Here is a 13,778-nt window from a genome sequence, read left to right as displayed (position 1 = left end):
ATTCCTCTAAACAAAAGCCTGTAATTGTGATGATTAGTTCCAGCTGGCATGCAGAAAATCCTGTGGTTAATAGACGATGTAGTAGGATGGAGCACAGGCTCTGGGGCCAAGAAGATTTGGAGACCATCACCACAACTGCAGTTAGGTTTTCAGAATGAAGCACAAGAAAATACTGGCATGGTTCTTGAGAACAGGGCAAAGGAGGGTAAAACAAGACTGGTTTCCTCTCCTACGCGCTCCTGAAAAAGACTGAGGTCAATAAACCTGAGTAGGGCTATCTCTGCTTATATTGTTTGGTTATAGAAAAACACGGATATCTCTCTCTCTTTCAATTTGCCTCCTGTTTTGGGGATGATATTAGAGCTCAACATTTGGCGTCCTGCAGAATCTGGACTATATAGGAGGTACTGTTTAGTCCGTTCCCTTCTAAGGTAGCGTAGACGATTCTTATTGATGTGGGTACCTTTGCAAGTGCTGAACGTTACCTATCGTAAAAGGATTCAGAGCACTTATATTTGTAAAATGATAAAGTAAACAAACAAAAAATAGAATACTTAAGTGAGTTGTTATATGTTATATATCAAGTCTGGCTGTAATGGCAGTCTGTAGAAATCTTGCTCTATAGGGGCTGCGTTCTGTCCATGAAGAAATATGTTGTGTAAAATGCTCACAGGTTTTGAAGGAAGTTTCACAGCAGTGTTTTAGCACAGTGCGAGAGCTGAGCATTTTATTATCTTGTACATTAATGTAGGCTTTTTGCATAGCAGTGCGAGGAGGGAGAGAGGGGGAGGTTGTTGTGTTACCTATTACATGCAAGTGATAAATCATAGCAGATGAGATAATGGTAAAGATTAGATGATATAAGAAGGTGGCAAAGGACAAGATGTTGGAAAGATCAGAGCATTAAAGTGGAGAGCGAGGTGAGGAAAGAGAAGATCCATATCAGCTAGACTAGAAGTGACTGGGGAGAGAGCTGAGTAAAGAAAGTTAATTTTTAAAACATGGACTTGAAGACAAAGAAGAGAGGAGGTACTTGCCAGTGAAGGGATATGTTGGCAGACACAGGCAACAGTTGAAACACAACTGAAGATGTGACTGGAAGAAGGGGTAGAAGAAGTAGCAGCAAGGTGTCTTATAGGAGAGGTAGGTGGTTTTTCCCACCTTGAATGTAAAGGTAAGAAATACTGGATGTGGCAGGGGAAAGATATAAGACATATCTCTATATATATTTAAGAAAAAAGTATGAGAAAAGACTAATGGGAAAATAAATTTTTTTTTTCAAGATTCAACATTTTAAAAAAACTAAAAATCACAGATTATAATACTCTAGAAGGAACTAAAATGTTAGGTGGGAAAGTCTGAGAAGTGATGGTGCATTACCCTTGAAGCCTGAAGGAGTGGAGCGGAGCAAAGCTGTCAGTGCTGAAGGGAAGAGGATGGGGGAATCTGTAGGTGGATAAAGCAGACTCTCATCTTTCCATGCTAAGCCTGGGGAAGTTGTGGGACACCCTAGATGAGAATTTGGAGCAGCAGAATGTAGGCTGAACCAACACCACAGTTCCCTCCTATAAATAGAGTAGGACATAACTGTGGTTCTTATGTGGGTTTGTGGTTGGGTTTTATTATTTTTAAGGATGATAACTTTGGGTATGTAAGTATCTGCGTTATCAAATAACAAAGAGGAGGTATTTATTTTTTTCGTGTTGACTAGAAGTTTTTCAAGAGTCATCCCTTTCTGGCGAAGATATCAAGCTGTACTAGTAAAATAATGTGGCTCAGTCTTTCTACTACTGTTTGTCTTGCAAACATAAAGAATCTTGTAGTGCAACATGGGTCAGAGCCTGCATTTCTTCCCAAGGATTTTATGAAAGTCGAGATGAAGGCCATGTTTTCAATATGTTCACTGTCTTTGCAAGGAAACCTTACTCCCGTGATGGCAACTTGACTATTTTAATATTTGATTGATTTCTTGTATTCTGAAAACGAGCTGTTCTGTAATGTATGTGACAGTCAAAGAACAGTTTGTATGAAAACTCTCCAGCCTGGTGTGGGGGCCCTGGTTTGAAGTGAGCAGCACTGGGAGTTTTAATTCCGTTGTTAGAGCCGGGTGTCCACGTCCCTCCTCAGTGTGACCCTTGCCAGCTCCATCCCCTGCTTTATGAATCTTTTTTTTTATTTGGAGAAAAGAGCTTGAGATGTTGAAATCTTCATTACTGGTTGCGTGTATAGCCCGCGCTATACCTATTTCTGTGTTCTTTTTCTCAAAGAACTGAAATAATAAATGTGAATGCTGGTGTGATATGGCCCATACTTGAAGGGTATAGCTGGGTACACATCGATGAGTTGCTTGGCAGCAAAAATATGAGCTGAAACCACCTGTATCACCTGAGCAGCTAATTATGTGTGTGTAATATCCATTAAGTGGGTGAGCTGATGTGTTTTGTATGACTGCTCTAAAGAAAAAAAAAAAAAAGAATTTAAATATTCTTAGTTACTTTCTCATGGAAAATAATTCTATCTTTGCTCCTCAAGAGCAGGCATCCACTTTAATCTGCTCCTCTAAACATTTTGAGCATTTTTATATACCCGGTGTTGTCTAAACGTTGCCATAGCTAGCTGCAATGGATTTGCAAGGCTGTAGCTCCAAACCCCTCCGGGTTGGTGGGGCTGAAGTCTGGTTGATCGGCCGCCGTTCCCCAACGCCGAGGAGGACTCTGCTGCCTGGGCATGTGCTGCTAATTCAGGGGAGCAGCTCCGCCGGGAAGATCAAAAGCATCACAAGCATTTTTTTTTTCCCCCTCTTGCAAATTCCTGGGATAGGATTTTTGGAAACATATCCCAGTGATTAAATATAGCCATATATTTTCAAGTTATCCTACCCCAAGGTTGTTCTGAGAAATGTAGTAAAGGGAACTTTTCTGTCTTCTGGTAAGCCTTCCCCTTGCTTTGCTTGGGAGTTTGTATCATTCTGTCAGTGTATGTTTAGAAATTTAATCTGTTTTAACGTTGCTGCAGTAACAAACGGGTATCTTTGGCCTTAACCGTGGTATGTTTCCTCACAGCTGAAGGTTAGCTGGAGGGGAGGACGTTCCCCGCAGCCGTGCCAGACTGGCCAGCGGCAGGCAGCAGCTCAGCTCCTTCAACTGCCTGTGCGGGCGCTTGGCCAAATACTGAGCTTAGGAATGTTTAAAGCATTTTCTCTAAGCCTCCTGTGTTTCTGTTGGTCATGTATGAACCCGTGTTGTCAGGCAGACGAGAATGATTTACTACAGAGGTGATCTGCCAGGTTGCTTGTACTTAGATGTCCTTCTTCCTCACTTTATAATGACTACTGCTCCTAGATAAGATTCGTTTTACTGTCTCTATTTTTTTCCAGAGATCCAGACTGTTGTTACGCTATTATGCTTACCGTTTGTGTATTATTATCAGTGAGACAGGCGTGGTTGGATCATAGGTTTCTGTGTTGCAGAGCTTGCAGTCTAAATAAAACCACAAGCTGCCGCCTCAGCCCCACCATCACCCTCCATAGAAAATAACATGATAACTAGAGCTAGACTGGATTGGGAAAGGTCAATGTATACATCTCCCTGCCATAAGGCATGATAAAGTCTCACTAAACAGGTATTTGTTTCATTTCTGGAGGGAAAGGCTTCCAAAACTCCTCCGCATGCGGAGGTGGGAGATAAGGCAGCATGGGCATGCTGTTCTATCCACTGGGTGGATGTATGTGGTACCTCTGGAGACGTTGCTGATGACAGTCTGTCATTCCCATAAGGGATCATCTTTGTGGTCCCTGAGGGTGTGCTCTAATTCTTTGCCCTATACAGTGATGCAAGAACTTGGACGTCGTCTGTCTCTGAAACAGCGTGAGGTTCGATAAAGAGCAACAAGAGAAATTAAAAAGTAATTTTTATGGAAAAACTGGAAGATGTGAGCTTAACTATAAAGACAGCATTAGATTCTATTTGATCATTTATTTCATTGTTAATTTAAGCTGAATTAACACTTTTTGAATACCTATGGTTCTACCCCCCCGTGTGGACTCAATACATGAAACAGCAATGCACTAAGGGGCCAGGGTCATTCCACGTACGCACGTGGAGGTCTCCGTGTCTTTCATTTATGTATTTATACCTGCACCAAAGCCTAGGAAAATAATTCTTTTTTGCCATGCTTATTATTTATGTAAAATTATTACATAAATCTACCTTTTATGCAGTACTCTGCAAGCACATAGCTTCTTGCTGTGTTTTGCATAAATGAGGGAAAATGGGAAATTATGGATGACGTTCTTTAACTTCCCACGCCTGCACGTTGGGGCATATGCGACGTATGAAACTGCATTCTTGGTGAGGCCGTATTAGGTGCAGTGGATTGTATGAACTTCAGCGAGACTCTGTGGGTGTTGAATTTGGTACCATGAGCAAAAATTGTGTTCAGACTAAATTTTGTGTGGAATCTGTGAGGAATAAATTATGGTTTTTATTCAGGGTTAACTTTCTCTGAGCATTTTCTAATTAAGGAAAAAAGGTTAAGTTGATTTGAGGACTGGTGGAAGTAAAAATTCAATTATTCTTCTCCTTTCTGGGAAATTAATTCTTTTTCTGCACCCTGGCTGTGAAGAAAACTTTATAATCTTCCAAAACGGCAGCAAAATCACAGTAACCCAAGTTTAAAGTGTAGGTTGGTAACAAAAGGTATCTGCTGATGTTTACATAGTTTAGTTCTGGTTTCTGAGTCGGGCATCATTTCTCAAGAGAAACCCCACTGTCTGCTGCACTGCTTAAAAACAGTACAGTGAAACTTGGTATCAGACGTGTTTTAAATTTCTCTGTCAGGTTTGTGATGTAAGAACTAAAGCTGTTTGTATGGCAATTTCTTCTGGTGCCTAGGTCTTTGTTTCTTTTTACAGGATACGTAGTACTAAGCTCTTCACTCTTGGATATCTGAAACAGATCATAGCTTTTACAAAGGATTATACAGCCCAGAGAAATAAACTTTTTGCCTATGTGTCTTGTCATAAATCTTTGGTTTCCTGCCATTGCTTTATACTGTAACTGTGTGATAATGGTTATTTTAATTAATTAGTCTGTGAAGGTAATACATCTCCAGACAAGTTTATTCTTTTGCTTTTTATGTAGGATTATTTTTATATATTTAACGTCTGAGCTAAACAGTACTATTGTGCTTGTTCTAAGCAATTACGCGGGAGAATTTCAGTAGGCGATGTTATCCAGGATCCAGGTGCAAGGAAGGAGGGGGCACAAATGTCTTGGTGTCCCTCCAGCCGCCAGAATAAATCAGCTGGGAACAGGTGAAGCGGTGACCCTCGGTCACAGAGACAAAAGTAGGCAGGTCGGCCAGGACGGAGCGGGGACGCTGCGCTGGGAACGGGCTGCGGCGGTAGCTCCCTTCCTGGGGATCGTTTTTCGAAACGAACAACTGTTAATGATTGTATCGCAAGAGGTCCTTCACGTGACACGGCCGTGAGGTGGTGACTATTTCTACTTCTTCAGTTGCGTGTATTTGAATAAACGAATCCAGATCATTTGCTGGTGTACTGTCATCCCACTCACCATAATTGAGAATCTGTAATTTACTTGCATTACTGAAAATTAATTTTTGATTGGTAGGTTATTTTATTTTTATAATACATCATTTAATAGAGTGCAGCAGTATTAATACGGAATTTTTTTCTGAGGTAAAAGCTCTGTTTGTGATAAAATGTTCTGTGTAGTTCTTTCTACATGAGTTTCATTAAATTCTGGATTACTGCTGCAAATTCAGGTTAATGATATACAGAGCCTTCAGCACTTGAGCTAGTATTTGAGGAAATACAACCATGTACGAGAGCCAGTGCTTACTGCATTGAGTGGTTTTAGTGTCAGTCCTTCCTTTTAAGCATTTGTGCTCTTCTAAAAATACTGGTTTTTTTAGAATTCAAGGCTGTTTTGGGAAGAAGTCCAGGTTCACTAGATATTGGTCATATTTTACATTTAATGCCAACATCACAGCACTAGAAACATAACTTTCAGTCTGGAAGTCCCAGATGGAAAAGGGTCTCCTGCGAGCAGCCAGGGAAGGTGGAAATGAAGCGTTGGCAGGATCTGCTACCCACCTGGTTATGTACTTACTGAGCAAGCCATGGCTCCTCCCCATCCGTTCCTGTCTCTAGTTATACATAAGCAGAGGTTTAGCGCCAGTAACGTACAGTTAGTGTGGTATGTGCTAACATCTAGTCAGGTGTCTGTAGAGACCAGCGAAGTGTTTCATCTCTTTCCTAAATTAATGATTCTCCAGAGGCAGGATACTCTGTTAATATTTGTTTTGCGAAGTTGAACGTGTTGCTGAACAAATTGTAATTTAGGACGGCTCAAGATTTCAAATGCACAAATTATCCACTTCCACTTTTCAAATATATTTAAGGCCTGATTCTGAAAAGATGATCCAAAAATAATATTTCCAGGAATATTTTTCAAAGAAGTTACCCTTTACTTTTTCTTTCCTCATAGGAGAGTTTCAGTTTTGAATAAATAAACCTGAAAAAACCCTGAAAAGCTGAATTTCAAAATAAACTAGGAAAATTTCTACAACCCTTCCATCTGCCTCTCCCAGACCAGATTAGCTATGGCAAGCCTTGAGGCGCGCAGGATTGCCTGAAACCATTCACCAGGCAAGGACACCCTTTGGATGCTCTTTGATGTGATTAGAAATATTGGCCATCATGAAATGCAGCTTTCTCTGTGGTGCTTACTGCCCCCGTTTCTATTTATATTAGGCATGTTGTAAGCGAATATTGAATATTAACAGCATATTGTAAAGTAGAGAAATGCTATTTGTCCCATTATTTCCAGAAGAAGAGCTGAGGCACAGGAAAGCTAAGGTTTTCCCCAGGGTCACAGAGAAGGAGATGCAAGAGATGAGGCTGAGGCTATTTCTCCAGCCTTAGGTTAGTGCCCAAACTGTCCTTTTCTTTAAAAACCCAAAATAATGTAATTGTAACAGAGAGGGTCAACGCTTCACGTAGATGTGAAAACAGTGTACCCAGGATAATAGGTGCTAGGTTGTGGCTAGATATGTTACAACCTGACTTCAGAATATGGATTAGCTTCATTTGCCCTTATGTTACATATGCTGTTTAATTTCTAAGATATCCACCAAGTTCTGTCAAAATCCTGAAACTTAGTTTTGAGAGACCTTTTTATCCAAATAGTCAGGAGCAGCATATGAACACTTGGAGCAATGTATTATTTTCTTTAGAAAAGGATACATTTTGATTGCGATAACTACAAATGAAGATATATTGTAAACAAAGCAATAATAGTTAGTATTTATGTCCTTCTGGGGAAAATGGAATTTGCGATTTTGCCTTTGGTATTTCTTATATATGTATAATTATGTTTAGGAAATAGTACAAATGGGACATTATTTCAGGGAAGAATCCTCCCTCCCCCAAAACTCCAGGGTTTTAAGGATTGTCAGTATAATGACTTAAGATTTTAAGGCTCTTCCTACACTTTGACATAGAAATATTGAGCGTGAAAGCTTGATCTGAAAATACAGACAAGGAATACATTTTTGCCTTAAACAACTTGCTGTAAAGAGATTGTGTTAGGCTCTTTCCTTGTTTCTACGTTGTATGTGAAGTCTGCTGGACTATTGCATAAGGGTTTGTGAAACTTTAAAAAATTTCACATGAAATTAATCTTCTTTTTCCTCCTTTGAAAACTGATATACTGGACATAACATGGAGCCTCAAGTTAAACAGAAAACACTGGTTTCAATTCAATGTAAGTAGTGGGTTTTCTGGATAAGCTCATAAAAACGCCACATCTGTCGCTGTAAAATTTGGGAGCAGAGGTCTTGCATCATAACATGAGAAATTCCCCATGGTTTCTAAGTGAAGGAACCTACAGTAAGTTTAATTCTGATTTTGGTTTGAGAAAAACATCTGTATCTGCCGTAAGGGCAGCACTAGTTGTAATTTACCCTGTCAGTTTGACTTGGCATCGTTGGACGTACAGCTTTGGCTGTAGACAGTTTCCATATTCAAGTCTTCGTCTATCATAGTCAACGTTCAACATAGTCAGTGCCCATGTATGGGTTTCCACGTACAGGCTACAGGCTGAGGATATTTGTTTTGTTTTGTTTTTCTGGTGTGTCCTATTCTGCTTATACAGGCCAGGGCATGTTTCCTAGCTCCTTTTCTTTCTAGCATTGACAAGAATAGAAACTGAAATTGCTATTATATGACAAGTGCAAAAACTTGTGTGGGTGTGGTGGCCAGTGTTGTTGGAAATGCATAATTACTGTAAGGTACCTTTGAGAATAGAGGGAAATCGGAGTAATATACCTGGGAAAGTAACAGTGGAATGAGAATTAAATAAATGTATTCTGATCAACTTGTAGGAACTCAATGAAGCTATTAAATTTGTGGGTACTTGAGTTTCATATGTGTAGAAGCTAGGAAGGAACGAGGAGCGTGCAGGTCCAGTAGGAATGAAAACGGTGGTGTGCAATAACGTCCCTTACAAAAGTACTTAGAAATCAGTAAATATGTGTGACCACTAGCTTGTAATCCTACTTTTCCAGCAAGAGGCTGATGGTCTTACTGGTGTAACAAAGCTGCTGCTGCTTCCGCAGGCTGGTCTGGAGTTGGAAAGTTAGGCACGTGCAATACTCCTTAGCCATGATGCCTTCTGCTCCCATCTTGCCAGGTAGCAAATGCCACCCAGAGACTCACGTGAAGAGGAAGTTTTCAGGTAGCTGACTGAAACTTGTGTTTTGCTTCTGTGAATATGAGAATGGGAGCTGTGACGCTTGATACGTTATGTCTGAACAGAAATTTAATTTTACGGGTTTTTGTTTTTTCATATCATCTCCTAGTTAGGAGAAAGGAGGAGGAGCCCCCGGAGGCAGGCAGCCCCTTGGGTGCGGGCTCAGCCGTCCTCGGTTGGCGTTTAGGGACATTTCAGAAAAAATACCTGTCGTACAGGGACTGATGATGCGCTTTCATACTTGACTGTACCTGAAACGGTCTATATGCAGCGGTTCAAAATTGCTTTTGGTCAGGAAGTGTAACAAGGCAAGGCTCGGTTTTGGCCACTGCCGGTAACGTGTCCGAGTGAGATAATTACTGTGCATGTCTGTCCTTGGTTTTCCTTCTCCTTTTGCACAGCTTTCCCTTATTTTGCGTAGGCGGGAAATGAGAGCATCCAACTGCCATCTTGCCTGCTTCGCTTCTGCTGTGTTAAACGTTGCTGGCAAAGCAAATGAGAAATCAGAACTGTCAGCCAAAACCCATTGTAGCTCACAGTGAGAAGGAACGTATACCCTCCCCTTCGGCAAATCCAGTCTTTTCACATCTGCTTAAAGGGTTTAAGCAATACATGGACTTGGCCAAAAAAGGGCCTGTAGAGTCTCAGTGGCGTTTCACTGCTGAATACTGTAATTTGAAGGAAGCAGCTGTACTTTGTGTCGGAAGTCACCACGACGCAGGGTCGTTAGGTCTTTCCTTAGCCGAGATCCATCCAGGAACTTCACTTCTACCCTAGGTACACACATCTGAATGGTCTAACTACCATGCTTCTACTTCAGAATAGCTTGCTATCTCCAACCCTGTATGCACTGGGGGACCTTTCTGCATAAAACAATATTTGCAGATTATAAACAATTAGTTCTTACGTTAATACAGCAGGGCCTAGAGACAGAATCCTTCCTTGGAGCTTTTACAGGTGAAATTCATTAAATGTTACACTGTTGGAAACTCTTCTCTTTAAACAAGCCACATGATTTCTGATGCATTAGACTAATTCAGCCAAGCTTAGGATTCTTCACTCGGGCCAGTGGCCACAAAATAGTATTCACACCTTAAGCTATTTGAGAGATGAAGATTTCAGTAGCTTTCTTATCTTCGGTTTTTACAGTAGGAAAAATCAGTGATTGCATCCCTCACACATCCCAACATCACTCTCTTCATTCTCAGCACCTCGGGGGGTAGAAGACAGCTCCCTGGTCGAGCCTTCAGGGCTTTTGCCTCTTGTGAGACTCCGAAGTGCCAAGCGAGCGTCAGCCCTTTTCCACTGGAGCTGGATAGCAGTCACAAATCGCTTTTATGTGGGCCACCAGCCAGTCATTGTGTGGGAAGCACCCTGAATTTCTGTCAACGCTAATTTTTAATCATTTCAGCTATAGACCTGCATTCTGCATTTCACTTTCTTCTTGAATTTCCCCAGATTTCTTTCTGTTTTCCTTTTTGGACTCTATTTTTTCTTCAAAATCAACTAATTGCTCACATTCCTGTCATTCTGCCATGTAATGTTGTTAGTATCAGAGATGATACTGCGTAAATGTTGACAGAATGATTGATGCTTTTTTGTCCTTCAGTTGTATTTTTTTTTTAGTGAATTCCTTGTACGTGTGATGCTGTACATCCCAGTAGGATCTTACCATAGTACTTTATTTTCTGAATGTAAGAGGTTTGCTTTTGCAAGCCTCTGTTATTACCTCTTTATTTCATCATGCCTGGTTTTAAGTACTGAAATAGGATATTTTCCTGTTTCTATGATGTTTTGATTCTTAAGAGTTCTTGACTGTAAAATCATATGTAAAATAATCATATGTAATCATATGCAAGTCTATGTAAAATCATCGGGTTTTGGTAGTCCACTTCCTGCAATCTTTTTTCTGCATTTTATATTGCTGTATTTTTTTTTCCCCCCTCATTCTTTTTCTATGTCTATATATAGCACCAAAAAGCCCCTGCTACTTACAGCCGTTAGCCAGGCATTTCAACTGATGTGGCAAGGTAGCCCATCTGTCCAAGGCAGCGAGGTCCAGGTCACTCAACCCGTGTTCCAGATACACACCTCAAGCATTAGTGCTCTGCTGGGGAGTCATCCATCAGTCTGGGCACGGGAGCCGTATATCGTAATTAGGTGGCTAAAATGCTCAGTAAAAACCTTGGCTTTGTCCCAGGGAAGAGGTGGTGGGGATTTTAAAGGGGGCTCCTTGAATCTGAATTGGCTCTGCGATAAGGATGAGATTAGGAAGTCAGCCAGGACTGCTATGTAGCACCAAGAATGAGGGCACGGATGAGGAACTTGCTACCCAGAAGTAAATGTTAATCCTGTGCTCACTCTGTCCTAAAGGAGAGTTTGAGCAAAGGTGAGGGACCTGGGAAGAGAAGCAAAGCAGGACTGAAAGAGCTACTTGGGTTCTCTTCACTCACTAACCTAAGTCATCCTCCTCATTACCCACAGCTGTGGAAGACTGGAAATGTTCTTGGAATGATGAAGACTTGTTAAGTGCAGGTGGTAGAAGTGGATTGATGATTTTGTGTGGTGTTTATTCTTGAAAAGGTAAACTTTGGCTTTCCAGCAAGGTGCCAAATCACCTCAATAAAAGAGCCATGTTGAAAACTTGAAAGGGTTGTTGAGCACAGAGGAAGGAAACGGGTAGAGGTTGACTGTCATATCGTATTGAACTGTGGATAAATGAACCTTTGAACTGCACCCTGCTACAAGCTCTAAGGTCGGAACATGACAGGAAATGTGTTCTTTGGTATCTATCTGGGTTTGGAAGTATACTTAGATATAGTATGTCTCAAAGTGTAATGAGGTTGATAAAAGTTTACAGTATATCAGTGTTTATAATTGTTGAAATCACAGTTAGGTAGTGCCAATAACTTCCCCCCTCCCCCCCGATAGAAGAGAATTTTTTATTGTTATAGACAATAAATGAAAGTACCTTGAGAGCAATCCATGCTGGAGGCTTGCTGGCAGCTTCCCTTGGACTTTTTTATTCCTTTGAGAAGGACGGGAAGCTGCCCAGGTGCTGGGAGCTCAGCCTCCATGTTGCCACACAGCCCTCACTTGTATATTTTTTTGAGGGCAAAGGGAAAAATTTTTTCCAGGGAAGCTGGATCTTTCACGTTCCCTTTTGATGTCTCCAAACTTCACAGAAGAAAGGTAGTTACGTGATAGCAAGCGTGGGGCTTGGTGTCTGTGTACTTTCTTATCTATAAAGTGAAAGCAGTGTTTGGTGCGTTGTTTTGGGAATTAATAAATTAATGTTTGCAAGATGTTCAAACACGGAGACCCTATTTGATCACTTACTGATTACCATGACAAAAGCAAAAATTGCTCAGTGGTATTATCCGAAAGTCTTCTGTGTAACCACACATGAAACACGTGATATTTGCTAAAATGTTGTTCCTTGCAGCTTCTCGAGGTGTCTAAGCGTAGGCTTCTGCATAGAAGTGCTGTGGTCCAGGGGGCTGGCATCTCTCTGCATCTTCTGAATATGGCAGCAGAGCTTTGGTGGTAGCCTGGTGGGAAACTAGGTGTGAAGCTACTGCAAGATCTCTATCGTGATGTTGAGATGCAGGGGAAAAAATGCCTAACTTCTAAAAATGCCAACCCTTCTGGAGTTCGCTTCGTTAGGTAGGATTGGGGTGCAGTCTGTATATAGCAGCTGCAGTCACTAACAGTCAGACTTGTTGGCAGAAGACCCTACCTGGTCAAAATTCATTTTATCCCGTGCAATTTAATGCCGTTGTACCATCTCTCTGAAGGGCAGGATTTGCCCCTCAGTGCGCGGCCAGGGTTGCCTGTCATTTCTGACATGCGGGGGATGTTGCGAGTGACCATTTTTTGGATTCCAGCTGAGGTTTCCAGTTACAGTTTTTATATTTGACTGCTTTTGTGGCTGGAAACTTTTGCCAGCTGTCAACTTAAGAGCAAGTGGCGATCTGCCTTCTCAAGCAAATGTGGCCTCCGTGTTTATTTTCGGTTTCATGTTTGTTATACTTATTGTAGGCTAAAAATCCTGGCATAACATCCTTGACCCTTTAGTAAGATATGTAGTGATCCTCTTTCGTGGTTAGAGTATTAAATAACTTGCTTCATGCAAGTACAAATAACAGACAGTCCTGACCCACGTAATACTCAACCAATTTAGGACCTTAGTAACCGAGGAGGTTTCATATTATGGTTTCCACGTAATGAGCAAAGGGACTTTTTATGTGATACAAAGACTGAGTGCAATAAAGGGTGGCGGGAGATGAAATAAATGATTATTACAATGCATTTTCTTTTTGTGTCTCTGTTTGTTTGTTTGTTCTTGAACAGATTGAAAACATAGATGCATGCCTGAGTTTCTTGGCTGCTAAGGGAATTAACATACAGGGGCTGTCAGCAGAAGGTGAGTCAATCGGTTGTTTAAAATTTCATTTTAAATGAGGAACCTGAATTACTGCTTGTGATTGTAACCTGCACATTGGAAGATTAATGTGGGTAATTAAACTTTTGACAGTCTTTACTTTTTTTCCCCCCACCTCAGTATGAAAGGTAGGTAAAAATATATATCTAATCTCCACACAGCTGACTTGTAAAAATAATCAGAGACCGAATTAGAATTCAGTCACTTCTTTCTTTCTTTCTGTTAAAAAACAGAAGTTTCTCATCTAAGTTCTATAGTTGGCACGTTGATCAGAGTGTAGATCTTGCAGATATTTAAAGTGAACTGCTGGCAGTTGTTTGCCTTTTGAGAGCGAAATTTATTTCCTCATTTTTCAATTATTCTCTTACCTGAAGAAGTATCCAGCTTTCTTTTCTTTTTTAAAGAAAGATTTTTTTTTTTAAAGTTTGTTTCCAAATGCACAAAACAATAACATCCAAATGTTTTGAATCAAAACAAAAAAGAAAAAGACATTTTGACCTCTAATTCATCACACTGCTTTTGAAGAGCACCAGAATTTTTCTGAAACCCAAACATGA

General features: G+C 40.8%; 1 protein-coding gene across 3 annotated transcripts in view; it reads left to right on the top strand.

The window, feature by feature from the left end:
• The window catches only part of NAV2 (neuron navigator 2), a 233,309-nt gene that overhangs the window by 76,904 nt on the left and 142,627 nt on the right, over nt 1–13,778 (top strand). For all 3 annotated transcript variants that reach the window (XM_075163316.1, XM_075163318.1, XM_075163317.1), the window contains exon 4: nt 13,131–13,203. In XM_075163316.1, coding sequence (XP_075019417.1) covers nt 13,131–13,203 — 73 coding nt within the window. The remainder of the gene's footprint in view (nt 1–13,130; nt 13,204–13,778) is intronic.

Source organism: Calonectris borealis, chromosome 14, assembly GCF_964195595.1.
Source record: "Calonectris borealis chromosome 14, bCalBor7.hap1.2, whole genome shotgun sequence".
NCBI lineage: Eukaryota > Metazoa > Chordata > Aves > Procellariiformes > Procellariidae > Calonectris > Calonectris borealis.
The sequence above is the reverse complement of the archived record's forward strand: the minus strand, read 5'-3'. Positions and strand labels throughout refer to the sequence as shown.